The sequence below is a fragment of the Polyergus mexicanus genome, unplaced genomic scaffold (assembly GCF_030449975.1).
Source record: "Polyergus mexicanus isolate NDT 795.1 unplaced genomic scaffold, iyPolMexi1.0 SCAF_27, whole genome shotgun sequence".
Taxonomy (NCBI): domain Eukaryota; kingdom Metazoa; phylum Arthropoda; class Insecta; order Hymenoptera; family Formicidae; genus Polyergus; species Polyergus mexicanus.
Window position 1 is genome coordinate 2,988,164 of NW_027223347.1, and position 19,321 is coordinate 3,007,484.

The 19,321-nt window shown below is 29.9% G+C and overlaps 4 protein-coding genes across 9 annotated transcripts; 3 read left to right on the forward strand and 1 right to left on the reverse strand.

Moving 5' to 3' along the window:
* The first annotated feature begins 2,972 nt into the window (after window positions 1-2,972).
* Borcs5 (BLOC-1 related complex subunit 5) lies at window positions 2,973-4,890 on the forward strand. 2 transcript variants are annotated; one of them, XM_070314494.1, is made up of 3 exons: window positions 2,973-3,041; window positions 3,384-3,873; window positions 4,179-4,890. In XM_070314494.1, exons 2-3 carry the CDS (start codon window positions 3,560-3,562, stop codon window positions 4,684-4,686), a joined length of 822 nt encoding a protein of 273 aa, XP_070170595.1. In that variant the 5' UTR covers window positions 2,973-3,041; window positions 3,384-3,559; the 3' UTR covers window positions 4,687-4,890. The 2 variants fall into 2 exon arrangements, with proteins under 2 accessions (XP_070170595.1, XP_070170594.1); XM_070314493.1 differs by lacking the exon at window positions 2,973-3,041 and having other exon boundaries at window positions 3,293-3,873.
* LOC138943568 (coiled-coil domain-containing protein 137) lies at window positions 4,022-6,098 on the reverse strand. 2 transcript variants are annotated; one of them, XM_070314492.1, is made up of 3 exons: window positions 5,925-6,098; window positions 4,920-5,734; window positions 4,025-4,733 (listed from the first exon to the last, which is right to left on the reverse strand). In XM_070314492.1, exons 1-2 carry the CDS (start codon window positions 5,999-6,001, stop codon window positions 4,921-4,923), a joined length of 891 nt encoding a protein of 296 aa, XP_070170593.1. In that variant the 5' UTR covers window positions 6,002-6,098; the 3' UTR covers window positions 4,025-4,733; window position 4,920. The 2 variants fall into 2 exon arrangements, with proteins under 2 accessions (XP_070170592.1, XP_070170593.1); XM_070314491.1 differs by having other exon boundaries at window positions 4,022-5,734.
* Window positions 6,099-6,459: 361 nt separating this feature from the next.
* Window positions 6,460-14,217, forward strand: LOC138943559 (WD repeat-containing protein 44). Of its 2 annotated transcripts, XM_070314481.1 has the most exons (7): window positions 6,460-6,860; window positions 7,405-7,567; window positions 7,989-8,373; window positions 8,497-8,624; window positions 8,702-8,836; window positions 8,989-9,276; window positions 9,377-14,217. In XM_070314481.1, the coding sequence occupies exons 1-7, from the start codon at window positions 6,793-6,795 to the stop codon at window positions 11,111-11,113; spliced, it is 2,904 nt and encodes a 967-aa protein (XP_070170582.1). In that variant the 5' UTR covers window positions 6,460-6,792; the 3' UTR covers window positions 11,114-14,217. The 2 variants fall into 2 exon arrangements, with proteins under 2 accessions (XP_070170582.1, XP_070170581.1); XM_070314480.1 differs by having other exon boundaries at window positions 7,989-8,624; window positions 9,377-14,216.
* A 2,133-nt stretch (window positions 14,218-16,350) lies between these two features.
* On the forward strand, window positions 16,351-19,321 carry Orc1 (origin recognition complex subunit 1). Of its 3 annotated transcripts, XM_070314364.1 has the most exons (7): window positions 16,351-16,795; window positions 17,216-17,427; window positions 17,510-17,786; window positions 17,956-18,221; window positions 18,479-18,762; window positions 18,843-18,926; window positions 19,304-19,321. In XM_070314364.1, the coding sequence occupies exons 1-7, from the start codon at window positions 16,790-16,792 to the stop codon at window positions 19,312-19,314; spliced, it is 1,140 nt and encodes a 379-aa protein (XP_070170465.1). In that variant the 5' UTR covers window positions 16,351-16,789; the 3' UTR covers window positions 19,315-19,321. The 3 variants fall into 3 exon arrangements, with proteins under 3 accessions (XP_070170465.1, XP_070170464.1, XP_070170466.1); XM_070314363.1 differs by lacking the exon at window positions 19,304-19,321 and having other exon boundaries at window positions 18,843-19,070; XM_070314365.1 differs by lacking the exons at window positions 16,351-16,795; window positions 19,304-19,321 and adding an exon at window positions 16,802-16,899 and having other exon boundaries at window positions 18,843-19,070.

A 19,321-nucleotide genomic window follows, 5' to 3' on the forward strand; every position in this document is an offset into this window, starting at 1 on the left:
GCAGCACATTTCCCGCCAAGTCCAATTTCTAATTATTTTATCGCTTAAATATATTCGATGGCAATGAGAAAAATTATTAAATCGTTACAGGACCTTGTACAAAATTTATATTATATCGCTAGCTATTCTACCAACCTTTATACGCAATATGTCTGGTTAATTATATGTAAAATATGAACAATAAATATTTTCCAATAATGTATACATAATAAAATATAATATTATATATAAAATAATATGTAATAAGAATCTGTAAAAAAATAACAAATATATAAATATAAAAGTTTGATAATATTGATACACAATACGTAAATAGAATGATTTGTACAAAATAAATATATGAATTATTAATAAATAATTTATATATATAATTTATATATAAATATATATATATATATATATATAATGTGATAAAAATAAATATAATTTCGCGAAAGATGTGCAGATGTTTTACGATTCTGGAGCTAATGAGAATTTACATAATATTTTGCGTAACATTCTATGGCAACTTTGTTAATCGATCGCCATCCCCGTAAGGTAAACATATAAAATGTAAAGTAGTTAAAATAATATTTCAATGCAAACTTTCTAAAACAAAAGTATTTCTTCAAGTGTAGCAGGTTTCGCGTATCAATGTGAAAATAATTTTCGAACAAATGTATAAACAAAAAATGTATGTCTGACAACATTTCATTTCGCTTTAATGCAGCGCGAATTATCTTTCACGTAAATTTATCTTTCACGAATGTTTTTTTTTTTTTTTTCCCCTCCCGCATATCTATATGGTATATATTCCTGAAAGAGTATCGTGAATCACTAATAAAATATTTACCGGCGATAAAAGCATAAATGAAAAATATAAATGCAAGGTAGATGGAAAATTTTATTGAAACAATATTACATATTTTGTAAAAATAAACGAGAGAGAGAGAGATAGAGATAATTGCGCTGAACATACAAAAATGTTTATATTTCAGAAACGAACTGAACTTTCGATCTATGTTTACTAAGGTTTCTTTATTCAGTATAGTGTGTCCTATCTACCATATAAATATTGAATAGTTTTTTTTTTTTTTTTTTTGAGACCCTGGACGAGTATAATGATATGTAATAAATCTAAAAAAGAAACTTATGATATTTTAATATTTATGACAGAAGAATATCTGATAGCGCAGTTTATTTCTTTATAATTTTCGACACAGAATAGAAAACTTTTATGTATTTTTTTTTGGTGTGGGCTACGTTTTCTTGTAAATTCGTAAGGTTTCCTTATATTTTCACGATTTTATGTATTTTAGATGTACCGCAAAAAAAAAATAGAAAATTTCTCGATCGTACATTTATATGCAGAAAAGTGCGCGCAAATACTTTGCAGTGGAATTCGGTCGTTTGGCTATTTACTTGGCAGATCAACTCTCTCGTGACTTCACGCTATTGTCTCGTCGCATCAAATATGTCAAATAATTCAACTCGTCTTCTATATAGTTTCTACATTCAAATGAATGGTATTAGTTAATCTATTGTTATGTAAAATGCAATACATGTAATATATACTTATACTTAAATAGTTTTTTTTTTAAATTCAGATGGATGGTATCAGTTAATATTATTCTTATGTAAAATGCAACACGTACAATATATATTTATACTAAAAATTTACATATATGTATGTGTGTATACGTATGTATATATGTATGTATGTACAATGTATGTATAATTAAAAAAGTATTTAAATTTATTTAAATTTATAATTAATATATTTGAATATTTAAAAACATTTTATAATTTTAATAAAAAATATATTTTCTGAATATCGAGTTTATCTTATTTAGTCGCTTTGTGATTTTTAGCATAGAAATGTGTTATTTTATTCTTTACACACACTTTTCTAAAAATGTTTTATCTATTTTACATAAGAAGCAATGATCGCGTTCTTATCATCATGTATCATTAAAGTATACCTTCTTCGAAATGTTATCAAATCTTATTCAAATCATATTCAATTCTTATTGTCAAATTCAATGCTATACAGTAATAAAATATTATAGAAAGAGGAAAAAAATTTTTTTTGAAAGATTAAAACTCATTTTTATTCATAGAATTTTATATATGTAATATATTCAGTAAAAATTTCTCTAATATTGAAAATATATACATATATGTCTATATATATATATATATATATATATATATATATATATATATATATATATATATAATCTTTTTTTAAACATAAAGTAAAACTTAAATTCTAAATGTTTTATAGGACTGTTAAAATATTTTCCATCGACACAGTCTGAATCAAAATTTTTTCGGGTACAAAGAGTTATAAAATGTATACAAGTCAATTATATTTATAAATGCGAAATATCATTTTTATTGACAATTCATACGAAGAATTTTTTTTCCCCGCCCTTTTCCTTACAACACCGTATATGTACATTAGTAACACATACAAATTCCTTATATACAAATACAATATTTTTTTCTGTCTAATAATTATTAATTTTCCGTATACAATATTTACGATTTTTTGTATAGTATTTTGTTATAACTTCAATAGCCTCAAATGCTTTTTTAATTTTTTGTCTGCAATAATTTTTTGCCGAGTAATGATTAATACAGATTATCGACATTAGGTTTGTTCTTTATTGCTTTATTACTGACATTTTATATTTCTAATTTTTTTTTTTTTTTTTTGCGCTCTTACAGAAAAGCAACGAGTTGATTGGTCACTGCGTCGCCTTTTGCCGCACGCATGCGTCCTGTATGTAAAATCCCTAGGCTATAAGCAAATCGCCAATCAGAATTAAGCATTTTCTATCCAGTCCCTATTTTCTACTTCGTTCATACGATGCAAGATGGCGGAATTATCGCATATCGATTTTTTTCGAATGAATATTCTTAACTATACTTTTATACAATTAATGATTAACATAGATTGACAGATAGTAAGCGGACAAAAATCGAATACGAAGTATCAGATATAAATAATTCTGAAATAAACTCCAAATAAATAAAAACTTATAAACAACATGTGTGTATGTAAAGAAACATAAATTAATAAATAAATGAAAATATTAAATGGCGAAATAAATATGAATATATGTGTCATACAATAATATGTTATACAATAACCTCCTAGTGTAATAAATTTTGTGCTATAGATGAAACATTTCATAAAATTGAAAATATCTTTAACAAAATAAAGTATTAATTATATTGACACAATTATGATATGTTATAATAAGATACAAATAACAATAAAAATACTATCAAGCATTTCATAAAAATTGCAAAAACAGTGAGAATATACTGTGAAATATATGAAATATGTCATATATATACTTTGTTGAAATGTGATTTTATATAACTTTTTTTAGTTTTTGTGGTTTGACAGATTCCATCACAACTTGTGAAGCTCAATAATTTATAAAGATGATTAAGGAATATTAAATATCATGAAATATATTAAATATATTTTAATTTGGCTGAAATAATTTTGTAATACAGACACTTATAGTCTCTTGTTCTTGATAAATTGCAAGAAATCTGAAAAATGGGATCCGAACAAAGCTCTCAAAGTGGTAACCAAGGTACTAATAGTGGAAGAGCGAGAACTAGTCAGCTTAGACGAGGCAAAAGTGTTCCAAATCGCGAAAGAATGCCAGAAGATACCCCACCGAGATGCATCAGTCCTGGCGCCAGTATTTGTTCTGATTCCGATCTCCCATATATTTCTTATACAGTGAATCGACCTATCGGAGATTCGCCAAAGATGACTAACAAACAGTCACAGCTTTATAGAGGAAAGAGTATTGGAGCTGGAGAGATTTCGAGGCGAAAAAATAGTTTGGGCACCATAAATCACAGGTACACCAACTATGAAATGTCAGTTTGCTATGTGACTTTCAAAAATTTTCCATCAAGTATATAATTAAAAAACAATAAATTTCATATATTGCCAAATAACATTCTCATAATTTTATTTTCTCATGCATGTAAAAAAACTATGCCCCTTTAACATATGTGCAAACATAATATGCACTAATTTATTACTAGACTAGATTTATTTTATTAAATGTCTCGTAAAATAAAAATTTTAGAAATACTATATCTCATATATCAATCTAATATAGCATTTTATCAATTTAATCTTTTTTCTATTCCTCTATCAGACACACAAAGACTAATACATCGGATAATAAGATTCATAATATTGTTGTGGTAAAGCCAGCTCAAGCAGATCCTACAGCAGACAAGGATCCTGATTTAGTGAGATTGCAGAGTATTCCGATGTTTCTGCCAATTATGCGCGGCACGTTGAACCTACCGCCGGGTGTGCGCGATCCAGAAGTCCTGGAGAGACTTGATCCCGTTGGCCTATTCAACCTGTGCGCACGTTATCAACATCATCTTAATACGAACGCGCAGACAATAGCCGCGGAACAAGTCACTCTGTGCACTAATATAGAAGCGGAATTCGCTAAGACGTTGAATTTTGCTGTTGATCGGCAGAAGAAGTTTGGTAGATTCGCCGAGCAGCTGAACAAGACACACGAACTCAGCCGCCAACTCACCAGATGCCACTCACTTCTTAATCAAACTCTCGAGAGCCTAGAGACACTCAACAATCTGTTGCCAATAGAAGAGAGACTTGAACCTTTTGTCTGGACCACGGGTTAAATTGGATCCAAATGTTGCAATTGAAAATCATTATCGCTTACATTTTTCTAGCAAAGAAGACTCCATTATAATTCTTTAACTTGAAAAAATTACAAGTTATATTAAAAGAATTTTGACATCCAATCTCTATATACAATTGACAGAAAAATAACAAAACTGAATTAAGAAAAAGAAAACAAATATAAATTCTTTATTGAAACACAATTTATTGTCTTTGTAAATTTTAAACATACCCTAGCAGCTTCTATTAGCCAATCGCTGGGATTTCAGTTGTCTGTAGGCAGCAACAGCTTCGTTCTGTTGTTTCTCCAGTTTTCTTCTCTCTATCACAGGTAAGTTTTTTCTCTTTCCAGATCGATCAATCACTTTGGAAATGGAAGAAGGCTTAGAATTTTCCAATAGCGAATTGAGTAACAAATTCTTCGGTTTTCTCTCTTCATTAATTTTCTTCGATTTGATATTTAACTTTGGAGGTTCATGAACTACTTCATTAAAGGCAACTTTGTCTTTCAAATTTTTAAACTCGTCAATATCCTCTACTTTCTTTTCTTTCTTCAACCGCAACTTCAACTTTCGTTTCTCGTTCTTGGTTAAAAGGCTCTCAGTAATCTTCTTTTTTTTCTTGATGTTTTTATGTTTAGCTCGCAACATTTCTACATCGTCCTTTTCGCGTTTGCACTTTGTTAGACCCTGGATTTGACCGGTTTCAGAGTTCCGTTCAATCTGGACACCGTACTTCTTCTCAAACGCGGTCTCCTTGAGAAAGGCATGTGTGTCCCTGGAAATTCTGTGCAAAAATTGTTCACCAGACTCATCCACTCGCTGCTGAAACACCGGTACAATTTTCTCTGGCTTTGCTTTTGGATGTAAACTTAGTTTAGGATGTTGCTGACCTACGCAGATGAGCGCGTTCTTCTTCCTTCGCTTTCTTTTTAGAATGCCGTTATTACTCTTTGCAGCTTCCTTTAATTTGATTACGCGTTCAAGACTCTTCGGGATTGCCTGCTCATCCGTGTCCTTCGGTGCCGCATTTGTGCGCGACTCTAACCTAAAACATGTTGCTGGCTAACAAGAATTATAATCTATAGGTACGCTCCGTTTGATGCTATTTTCGCTTCGAAGCGTTTGATGGACCAATCAGGGCGTAAAATCTTGCGCTTCGAAACGAAAATAGCGTCAAGTGGAGCGCGCTTTATATATCATTGTTTAACTTGCAACTTCGCTCATATAAAACTCACTCCGCTAAGCGCTTGGCACGCTGTTTTTCGGGATCCTTAACACCTCGGTGTTTCTTTGCCGGTATCTTGCGACCCATATTTTTTGCGTTTGTATCGATCTTCCCTGGTTTATCGTAAATATATCAATCAGCGAGCGTGGTATCTTCGAAGGCATGCGCATTAGTGCAGGTTATAATAGCCGACCATACGCGACTTCGTCCCCACTCCATTATTTCTTCGAGATTTCTTTTTCCGAAACTAGAATCTAGGGACTTTAGTTTCGACGGGTTTACGTTGGACATAATGGCCGCGTTTTAGCAGAGAAAACCGCTCAGTAAGAATCATGATTGGCTCTTACTTTTAGAACCAACGAATCAATGTCGAATGTTGACAAGACGATAACTGAGCGTTTTCTCTGGCCAGACTCTATTTTTAGGGACTCTAGATAACCCTAGGTACCGATCGATATAAGTGGCTGTGATCAAACGAGATTCCCTCCTACAGAAAATATCCTATGTATGCATATTATATATCTATGGTATATAGAGAGTTCGTTCTCTCTTTCCCATTGTCATCCATTCTCTTTTTTTCCTCCCTCTCCCATTGTCATCCACTCTCTCTCTCTCTCTCTCTGAAACTGATTGGTGCATGCTGTTTTGCACTGTTTTGCGGGCACTCGCGGACGTGCGCGGACGTTTATCAATCTCTATAACGTGGTGTAATCGTTGCTACGAGTCGAAATAATGATTCCATATAGTTTGCATTCGCGTAATCGTTTCTGTTCAGCGTCAGTCATTTCGTTCGCAATCCAGCGACGCGCGTGACGTGTATCAGCGACTCTACTGATGCGAGGACGAGTGTCCTCGCGGATCATCTACTGCGTACGACAATGTCAGGTAGCAGCGATTCCGAGGAATTCTTCGACGCGGAGGACGATTCATTTCATCGTGCGTCACGGTAATTTTTTACCCGCGATTTTCCGTTGCGTGATCGTGTTACGACATCGTAAATGAATAGTTCGTATCTCATATATGTGGTGGGTATAGATAATTCATCGCGCGTATTCGCGTTTCATGGATTACGTTATACCGCCGTTCTAACCGCGATTATTCAAGGATTTGAGGATAAACCCATCATAGTATGCTTTGTGCACCAAAAATGTGTATAGTTTTAATGCATTTTTTATTTATATACTTGACGTAGGGTGCATAATCGTTGAAATCTGGATATTTTAATTTGTGTAACGGTTTTTCTAATTAATCTGTACATATAGCGTCGTGGAAATATTTATAAATCTATATTTTATGTTTAAAATTATATTGACATATATTGTATATTTTCTATCTAGACCTAATTAGTCTTTAGTTATGGGTTTGTCATAAGAGAAATAAGATTTTTGCTATAATATGTAAAATATATAAGTAGACATTCATATATGAATAAATATATAAGTTAATATTAATTATATTATTAATAATTAATTATATCAATTTTTTTTTAGAAGAGTTAAGCAACGCGAGAGTACCAGTGTCGAAGCTGATAAAGCATTAGAAATTTGCAAACAGGACGACGACAATGTCTTTGCAAAGCCTGCTATACCTAAACCAACAATTGATACAAAGGGTTGTATACCTGCAGATAGTGAGCAAAATAAAGATAAACTTGTAAGTATATTCTAAATTTTATATGTATACAATAAATACATGTGCGTGTTATATATGCATATCCAAGCTGCGTTCCAAAATTTATTGCCCATACTGGAAATCTAATATAAAATCTAATATAATATATAATAAAATATACACATATGTTGCATGAATTATAGATTTCTAATACTGGCAGTGAATTTTGAAACACGGCCACAAATATTGTGCATGAAGAATACAATATATTGTATATATATCACATAGCTTAAATTTTTTAGAAAGTTGAGAAGCAGGAGAATTATGTCACATTTAATACTTTTTAAAGTTTTATTTTGTATATAACTTTATGAAGAACTTTATTTCATCTATGTTTAACTTGTACCTAAAACACAGTCTTTTTAAAGAAAACACACGAACTTTAATATATAAAATATTTTAGATCGAAGATAGTGCAGAATCAACTACAGATAAAATTGTTGGAAGGAAACGGTTTCGCGAACTTCGACAACGTATGCAAACAGAAGACGACGATATTCCGATTACTAATTCACCTCCTGATAGTCAAACATCTTCCATCGAGGGTGTTTATCCCACCCCTTCAAAAACGACACATCCATTTAGAATCATAGAACACGACACTCTCAGTTTACAAAGTATGACTTCTTTAGGACGAGTCGGTCGAATTTTGGCAGGAGTCGCAGATAATACTTCTGGTGTACTTATACCTAGTATATCCCAGTGTGCTCCTTCTGCCGCCCTTACCCGTGAAGGTCAAATGTCCTCCATTACTAGTATTCCAAGCAAAGACGAGGACGCAACTTCTGGTAAGGTTTCCCAATCTTCCAGTGTCCTTACATTATCAGGGGATATCCTACAGGAATCCTCTATTAATGGCCGGCCCAATTATGCTTCTCACTCGCAAAGTGACAAGACTGTTATGCTTCAAGAACCTGATGTCATCGCGAGTACAAAGAATAACGGGAAACTGACAGAAGATGTTGCAATTTCTGGTATACCCATTGCTCCTCCACGTCGTAAAAAGAAAACAAAGGCTCATACACCTACTGATCTTGCTGTAAGATTTCTTATCATTATCTTGTGGGTTAATAATTAATGATTTATTTAATAGCTAAATAATATAATTAATTTCAGCCTTCTGCGGAAACGCTTGTACCTGCATCGCCGCTTCCAAGTCCAGCTAGTACTATAGAATCGATTACTAGAGAATTCGAGCATTCTCTTGATATTCGATCCGCGACGAAAGGGCAATATGTTGTTAAGCCGCAGGTAAATATTCTGCAAATAATTTTTAAAAATAATTTCTTATAAGATTTATTCTATTCTTTATTCATATATTTACTTATATTTATTATAATTTATATATGTGATACTTTATAATTATATAATATTTATTATACATAATATTTATTTACATTAAGGACGAGGATAAATTGAAAGCAGAAGGACCATCTTCTGAGGAATTGGAAAGGGTGGCAAGAATGAAAGCAGAACTGCTTAGTCGAACGAGTGATAAGTCTAGTAGCCCATTAGGATCGGTATCGAGCAACAGTATTGGCCGTTATTCTTTAGGCCCGCACAGGCTATCAAGTATGAGTCCACAAATTTCCAGAGAAAGGCGTAAATCCGCTGGTGATCAAGATATGGTCAAGCAATTGAATATGTTTGTGAGAACTAGGACAGATTCCGGCAAGCGTCTTACTGATATGGTTCGTTATCGCATCGATAAATTATTTTAAGTAGCAGATATTCTATATCAAAAATATTAACAAAATAAAAAATATATCATGATATTATCTGTTCTTACAGGAAATTTTGGAACAAGTGCCTGTAACAAATTTAGATACAGGGGAACAGGTGCCATTAAGCATAGCAGAAGATAAATTACCGCAGTGTATTAATCCTTTGTCATTACATATTATGAGACTCACTAAGTCTAAATATATAAGCAATTCTAGTCTTGAGAAAGAAAAAGAGAGCGATGAGGAAAGCGTAGATAGTAAAATGTCTAGTATACCTCCAGACGAAGATGTGTCCGTAGATAGAGTTCGTAAGCGGACGCAAAAGTTGAAACGATTTTTAGGTTCCACTGTAAAAAAGACTATGAATAAAGCCAAATCTATCGCGCAAGAAGTATCGCATGCGAGACACAAAGAAGACGTTATGGACATAGTGGACGAAGTTTATCCTGGTGAACAACAATACATAAAGTTAAAGGCGTCAAATAGCCACAAAGGTCCATACGAATTCAGTTGTCTGCAGCATGTTCAAGATCTTAGCGGAGAACATGTAGGACCTGTCTGGTGCATGAAGTTTTCCGCTTGTGGTCGATTGTTGGCCACTGCGGGACAAGATCGGGTCTTGAGAATTTGGGTTTTACGAGATGCTTTCACATACTTTCAGGATATGCGAACAAAATATAATGCAGAAAAGGTCAGCCCTACTCCTTCGCAGGAATCGTTAGTTTCACAGCAATCTATGGAAGATCCTAACATAGTGGCTAATGCTTTAGGCGAGGTTGAAGGAACAAAAAGTCCGTTCATGCCAAAGCCGTTTTGTACATATACTGGTCATACCTCGGATCTGCTTGATGTTTCGTGGTCTAAGAATTATTTTGTTTTATCCTCATCGATGGATAAAACTGTGCGGCTTTGGCATATATCTCGCAAGGAATGTTTATGCTGTTTTCAGCATATTGATTTTGTCACCGCTATAGTATTCCATCCACGGGACGATCGGTATTTTCTCTCAGGATCACTAGATGGCAAATTGCGCTTATGGAATATTCCAGATAAAAAGGTTGCCGTATGGAACGAAGTAGACGGACATACGAAATTAATTACCGCGGCGAACTTTTGTCAAAATGGAAAATTTGCTGTTGTAGGATCATATGATGGTAGATGCATATTTTATAATACGGATCAATTGAAATACCATACACAAATACACGTACGATCGACAAGGGGTAAAAATTCTACCGGTCGCAAAATTAGTGGAATCGAACCTATGCCGGGAGAAGACAAAATCTTAGTTACATCGAACGATAGTCGTATTCGTTTATACGATTTGAGAGATTTAAACTTATCTTGCAAATACAAAGGATATGTTAACATTAGTAGTCAAATTAAAGCAAGTTTTAGCCCAGACGGGCAATACATAGTTAGCGGTTCTGAAAATCAATGCATTTATATTTGGAAAACTCATCACGATTATTCCAAGTTTTCCAGTGTTCGCAGAGATCGAAATGATTTCTGGGAGGGTATAAAAGCTCACAATGCTGTAGTAACGTGTGCTGTATTTGCGCCGAATCCAGATAGTATTATGAAGCAAATTGAGGCGAGAGAACAATGGGAGAGCAAAGAGGAGGCGAAAAGCGTAGATAGTTCTAACATAGGTGTTGTTCCCGTTGATCCTGTCGTTGAGCAACGTACTAAAGGCTGTGGAGGGCATGTTCTTGTGAGTGCCGATTTCAATGGATGTATCAAAGTTTTTTTAAATAAAACAAAACCTAAGCATAGTTCCCTACCGGCATCTGCGCTTGCGTAATGTAACATTACGTGAATTTACGATAAACAATTAATTAAACAGAAAAATAACACGTATGTGCTTATGTCCGCGCGTGTAAATATTCTTTGCCTCTTGTATGCAAATTTCATCATGCACTCATTTAAATTAAGGAACGTAAAATTGTATAAAATATTTTTTTTTAATGGTATTCTTATATTAAATACAAGTATTATTTTAGTATTGTGTGTTGTGTATGTGTGCATGAAAGTAATAATTTTAAATAATTTATATATATATATATATATTAGTGACATAAATATTTCCATGAATTGTGCTAAAAGTTAAGTTTAGTAACAATTAATACATGTCATTTCGAAACATATAATATATGCCATAAATATTGTATAATTTTAACTCCAAGTTATGTCATGTCGGATGAAGCAAATTATTGAATTCTTTTGTAAAAAACTATATTTGCAGTTTAAAATTTTTTTATTAAAATCTTTTTGCATCTTGTGCTTGTATTACAATTTGACAGTGCTGGTCCCACTGTTATCATAAAGTTAATATTTCATAAGAGATTTATCAAAATTATGTCATAGAATGATAATGTAATTATCAGTGAGAAATTTGACAAATATGAAGAATTGTTCTCATATATAATCGTTCATATATAATCATTTCCATATATATATGTATAATAAAGACATAGTAAAAACAAGGGCACCTTGGTGAAAACAAAGTATAAAAAAATTATGCAGACAATGGCGATATATTCAAATATCTCATTTTATTGAGTATATATCGGACTTATAAATTTTTATAAATTATTCGATTATTTACCAATAGTAAAATGCTAAATAATAGGAATTGCTAATTTTTGCATATATCGAATCAGATTTTACAAAATACCACTGATTTCTAAGTCGCGTTTTTCTAGAACATAATAGTTATAAGCTAATATAATACATCGAAGACAATATCAAAAGTGTTTGAAGCTAAAATACATCATGGTTACGTTTTTCTACGAATGTCCTACATATTATAGAAAATATAACGTCGTGTTTTTATTGTACAGTTTTAGATTTTAGACTAATGTATATATTACAGGATGTGTTATAATTTAATTGTTGTGCTATGTATATATGGATCAAGTTTCATAATGTACGTACATATCTAGTTTATTCTGTACATTAATATACAGAATGGGTTGTGTGAAAAACAATACAGCTAAAAAGGAAGTAATTCCTTGTGCAAAAATATGTTGAAAATGTAGAATATACAAATATTTTTTTCTACAAAAAGTTTTATTTTCAAAAAAGTGACTTTAAAATTTGGAAAATTGATAACATGTTAATTATTTTTTAAACAACAAGCTCGAATGATCTTATGTTGTATATATATATATTTTCAAATTTATCTTAATAATGGCTATTAAAATATATGTATCAAGATTGAAGAACATTGTTTATCCTGTTAAAAAATAAAAAATAAAAAATTTATCTATATTTTATATATACATATATTATAATAACTTAATCGTTTTACTAATAGCGTTTTCGAATGAACGGACTAATCTAAATTGGATCAATTAATCATATTTTACTATGAATTTAAGTCTTTTATTGGTAGAGACGATGCAATGACGTTATTAATCGCTCTCAGAGCGATTAAACCTGCTACATTCGAAAACGCTATAAATAAAATACTGTAATTTTATATTTATGTATTAATAATCTCAAGATGTGAGTTTGTTACAATATATGATACAATATCATTAGGGATTATTCGAGCTTAAATAAATTCCAAAAATGTTATTAATTTTCCAAATTTCAAAATCGAGTTTTTCAAAAGTAAAGCTTTATACGACAAAAATTTTTTACATTTTTTTATTTTGTTTTTATTGGAAATATACCTCTCTAAATTTTAGAATTATTAAAGTTATGTTTCCCAATCCATCTTGTATCTTATACAGAAGTTGTCATACTCACGATACTCGCTATCTAAAGTTTAATGTTATAGAATATACACCGCATTGAAAGAGAGAGACAGAGAGAGAGAGAGAGAGAGAATTAATATTAATACGTTGTGCAAAACACGTACTCCGCGTTCTGTCAATTATAAATATAATGGAAATTATTATTCTTAAAAATAAATATGTTCTGTAAGAGAATAGTTTGATATTTTTTATTTAGGATTTCGTATACATTACATTTTATGTCTAATTTTTTCAGGATATGTTTCTATATAAAGTATCTTTGAAATGGAAAAAGGCGAAGAATGCAAATTGAAATATGGTTACAATTATAAAATTATTTGGAATTCATAATACTGAGTAGTACAAGTTTTGTCAGATAATGTAAAATATGTTTATTTTTCCATCTGTGAAAAGCATATACGCCCTAAAAAATTGAACGCTAACTGTGAACTGTGTGTCTGTATTTATGTAAAAATAGTATATATATATATATGTTATACGATATGTATAATAGTATATATATGTATGCATATATCTATATATACATATATAAATCTCATTCCACATATAGAAAATGATTTTGAATTGAAACGCATCGCAGCAACAAAATGAAATTATATCGCGATTTTGTAAATGCAAATATACATATACGGCGAAAAATTGTAGATATTTTGTGTAAATGCAATTATAAATATAATAGTATATCAATATCTTCGTATCAATGATAGCAAAACTTCAAAAAGTCTCTCAGCTCCAAAAGAGTTTACAAAAATTTATCAAAAGTTTACAAAAAGCTTAAGAAAAGTTTACAAAAGAATGTGAAACAGTATGAGGTAGCGTCAAAATGCGTAAGAAAATGTAAAATAAATAGAATATGAAGCAAAATAAAATATTCAAACAATTAGAAAAATAGAAAAATATTGATATTGGATAAATTTGCAAGTCAGCTTGCACTACTGCACAGGATTTGTCCCTTTTTATTTTACATTCAAATAAAAAGTATTATGACGTCCCATTTTTTAAATTTTATTTTTACTATTATTCGCATTTCTTTATTATACCTATGGAATATAGAATAATATAGTTATTTAACCTGTTTGCTTTAATTTTTAGTTATTAATAAGCTCTATTAATTCTATTTTATATTATGATTTAAAAATTAATTCTTATCGTATTTTTTACTGCTTTAGTGTCCATAGTTCTTATTCCATATGGTTATTTAGTTTTTAAATTAAATACATTCGTTCTTTTAATTAATAATGACTGAATTGCAGAGATTCGAGATATTCATTTCATCACGTTTCAACCATAATTATAATTCACATCGATCAGTGTATCTATATATGTATATATAGTGTAAAGTAATGATCAAATTTATCAATTTTTAGTATCTTAATTTCTTTCTGCATTGCATTAGAATAATTTATTTTTATATCTTTCCAATAATTTTTTTAGTTACAGAAGAACCTTGGTAATTTTTTTTTTTTTTTTATGAAATAGACGCGTGAAAACATCATTTATTTATTTATTTATAAGAGTATTTGAAGATGTTTATTCTTACCTCTTTATATTTCTATTTTTTTTAATCATTTGACATATTTATAATTGTGAATAATTTTCATGATTTATGATTTTATCCTGCTCAATCTCTCTCTTTTACTATCATAAGTATAATTGCAACATGATAATTTATAAAAAAGTAGAAACTATCTCGTAACTAAAATTATTCTATCATTATTTATTAATAATTTGTACTACATTATATAATATGTTCACATCGGTGTATAAGGATGATGCATTTTGCTTCACTGATGCATGTTTTAAAACAAAATAAAGTTGTAATGTTATTAAATATCTATGTAATACAATTAACTCACATAAATGTGTGACTATTTTTGCAATATTTAACATTAAAAGAAAATTAAAAAAATAACATACAGGATATAATTAAAAATGATAGTTAAATTCTTTCAAATCAAAATAAATAAATAATTTTCTACAAAATATATATATATATATATATATATAATGATAAAATAGATAATATATGATAAACAATATTATAAATATATTATACATATACATATACGTCAATTACGCGAAAAATATAGATATATGTATATAAGCATTACGTATGTATACTCATATAACAGCCATGATTAATCATATTATATGACACCTGTAACTTTATGTGTAATATCTGAACCGATATGAAACAAGTGATATATGTAATGACATACTTGATTCACACAATAGATATGTTATGTACAGATGACTTTTTATTATAAATAAAATTTGGTTATTAAAATGTATTAAGAATTTATTTGATTTATTCTGGCTTTGTGTTTGTAACATAATAAAATATTATCAGCTAAAATAACAAATTGCTATTCTTATTCTTAACTAGATTATTATCTTTACATAACATTAATATAATTCCTTATTGTATATAGAATAAAAATAATTCTAAGTTTATAAAATAATATTATACTCGTGATTTATTTTATATGAAGAATAAGGATTTTTCTATCTTTACAGTAATTATTTAACTAATTTAAGAAAAGTTACATGTTAATTTACATTGATATAAAAATCTAGAATAGTTTTTGTGTAAAAACTACATCCATATAATTATACATAACTATTATTTTATATCCATATAATTATTTCTGTACACTTGTGCTTGTATAAAAAAATTATACATATTATATATATAAAATTATAAAATTATTTTATTAATAAGCATACACGTATCTCTATTCGTGTTTGACTCTACACAGTGCAATATATGATTTTTTGGTAGACAAATCATGCCATCCTACCGGACCCCTTTCACAATCAGCGCAAGCTAGATACTTGATATTATCTACTGTGTGTGACACACCAATATTTTCGAAGGTATACATATCTTCTACTAACCAGTAGTTCAAAATAACTTCCGACTGATTGCCTTTACCTTCTTCTTTGCTATGAATGTAAGGTAACGCGAACTGCAAAAAATTTTTACATTATTATTTATTCATCTAATTGTAACTTATATATTTATGGAAAGTTTTTACGAATGAATTTTTTATATTAATAAAAAAATTATGTAGAATCGTATATAATAATTAATACAATTTTTAGATTACAAATGACGTGCAAAATTAATTAACAATATTAAAGCAACATAAATACATCGATGATTAAATTAATTATGTAAAAGAAATAATCAATAAGAGGTCATATGATGCAATATTGACATGTTACTACGTTCACAGTATACATAATACTAACCTCCATATTTATTAACCTGGCAGCCCCAGCATTAAGCATTTTTGAAGGACAGAATGTGCAATAAATTTTGGTTTTGTTCTTGCCTTCTGCGTCCTTTTTCGTCTCAATAATCGTTTCAATCATATTCGTTGACATTGGGTTTGTTCTTTATAGCTGACCTGACAATGAACTGAATGCTGAACTGACTGCTGGTTGCCTGGTTGCAGTAGTTGAAGTTGACAAGTTCAGACTGTTCAGAGATTAGAGTTTTGTCGTTTTGTGAGCTTGCCGTTTGCCGGTCACCGGTCACCGGTCACTCTTGCCGATTCTTAAAACTTTATTTTGAGGTAAATGTCGACGAGTATTATTGAAACAATTATTGAGACGAAAAAGGACGCAGAAAACAATAACAAAAGCAGAATCTATTGCACATTTTGCCCTTCAAAAATTCTTAATGCTGAAATTGTGAGAGGTTAATAAATATGGAGGTTAGTATATCGGAAACATGTAACGAAAGAATCATGTTATTTCTTTTCCTCGAGTGAAAAGGATCCGAAGTGGATTGAAACATTTGATATCAGTACAATTTTATGTATGTCATATAGTAAATTTTTTTTTACATTACTCACCACTTACAATGCAGGCTCTAATTGACCTTTTCTTTTATCCTATTAATGATATCATTTGAGCCTCTTTTTTAATAATTTTATTATTTTTACTTAGTATTTCATAAATGAATCAGTAATACAGAAAGATGAAAGTAAGATCAAAATTGATGAGATAGAGATTGTATACAATGCTATAAAAAATATTTGTTAATAAAAACTACACAAAGAGATGAAGATGTAAAGAATGCTTTTTTTAAATTAGTAATACAGAAAAGTTTAATAATTATTTCATACGCGCAGACAAAGTCACATCGTGCATCGCTGAAGCATGGTGCTTTAACACCATCTGTGAAAAGAAGGACTAAAGTCTTAGCTAAACCAGTTACGCCACTGCAAGAAGCCAGAATGAGATTACATGTCAGTACAGTGCCTAAGTCATTGCCTTGCAGAGAAGAACAATTCAATGACATTTATACATTTTTAGAAAGCAAATTAACAGATAATAGTGGAGGGTAAGTTTATTTTAATAAATATTTTTGAACATTTATTTTTATTTATTAAGACTAAAATATTGTGCACAAATATTAATTGCAGATGTATCTATATAAGTGGGGTCCCAGGTACAGGTAAAACTGCTACTGTAAATGAAATTATAAAATGTTTAAAGAGATCGGTGGAAAAGGGCAAATTAAACAGTTTTGAATTTGTTGAAATCAATGGTATGAAATTATCTGATCCCAGACAAGCTTATGTTCAAATTCTAAAGCAATTATCTGGGAAAGTTTTAACATGGGAACAAGCATATAACGCACTAGAAAAGAAATTCAATAGCAATGCTAAGAGACCAATGACATTGTTACTTGTAGATGAGGTATATATATATATATTTTTTTTTTTTCTTTATTGTGTATAATATATATCTTTATTTATTTCTTATTTAATTATATTTTTTAGATTTGCATCAATGATTTTATATTATTGTTTTTATTATTTATTTTACTGTACTAATTTTTATTTTTTTTCTGATTTGAATTTTATAGCTTGATTTATTATGTACAAAACGACAAGATGTGATATATAATTTATTAGATTGGCCTGCTAAAATCTTTGCACGATTAATAGTTATTACTATTGCAAATACTATGGATCTCCCAGAAAGAGTTTTAATGGGTAGAGTCACATCACGATTAGGTCTCACTCGAGTAACTTTTCAACCGTACAACCATAAGCAATTGCAAGAGATAGTATTGACTAGACTTAAAGATATAAATATTTTCAAAAACGAAGCTTTACAATTAATTGCACGGTAAGGATTATATTAATTTTTTATATTTTTTTATGTCTTTATTTATTTATAAATATTTTCACGGATTTGATTTCCGATTCAGCGACTTTGCCCCGAAATTTTCTCGCCTTCATCTCTTCAAGGGGGTAAAGAGTTTTTTAAACAGCTCTAGATAGTTATAGATTACTTTTTTACAAAAAGCTATTAATAGAATAAAATAGATAAAATATAATTAAACATTTTAATTAACAATATCTTGTATTTTTTATGTATATCAGTAAAGTATCTGCGGTATCGGGTGATGCTCGCCGTGCTTTGGACATTTGTCGTCGTGCGGCAGAAATTACCGAAATACACAATGGTACTACAGTAACCATACATGATGTAAATGAAGCTTTGTCGGAGATGATAACAAATCCAAAGGTTCAAGCAATAAGATATTGTTCGAAATTTGAACAAATATTTTTGCAAGCTGTATGCTCAGAAGTTACACGAACCGGTGTTGAAGAAGTTTGTTTCATAAACGTTTACAAGCAATTTGAATTTTTATGTTCTTTTAATGGTTTGTATATAGATAATTCATATAAAAAAAAAATGATGTTTATGAAAAAATTTTGCTTATAATTATCTTTTTTCTTTTAGGCTATGAAACACCCAATATTACTCAAACGCTTGATATTTGTACAAAATTAGATGATTACAGATTGTTAATATATGAATATTCAGGTAGTAATATACATCAAAAGATTTTATTAAATGTATCAAAAGATGATATACATTATGCATTACAAAGTATTGATCTTGATTGAAGAAATGATTTAGATTAACTTTAATTTATTATTATTTTATTATATAGGATGTATATGCATATTCTCACAAATTACAATAATATTATTTTATGATTAATGAATTTATAACTCAAACATCTCTCTGTAATATTATAATGTAAACAAAGTAAGATAAAATATAAATAGGATTTTTGATAAGGGTTGACTTATATTTCTATTTCATATATATCACGTCGCGGCAGAATCTAGTGAACAAATGTGTGTGTATGTGTGTGTGTGTGTATTCAAACTTATTATATACATTCAACTATACAGCTAGCAGCTAATCTATTA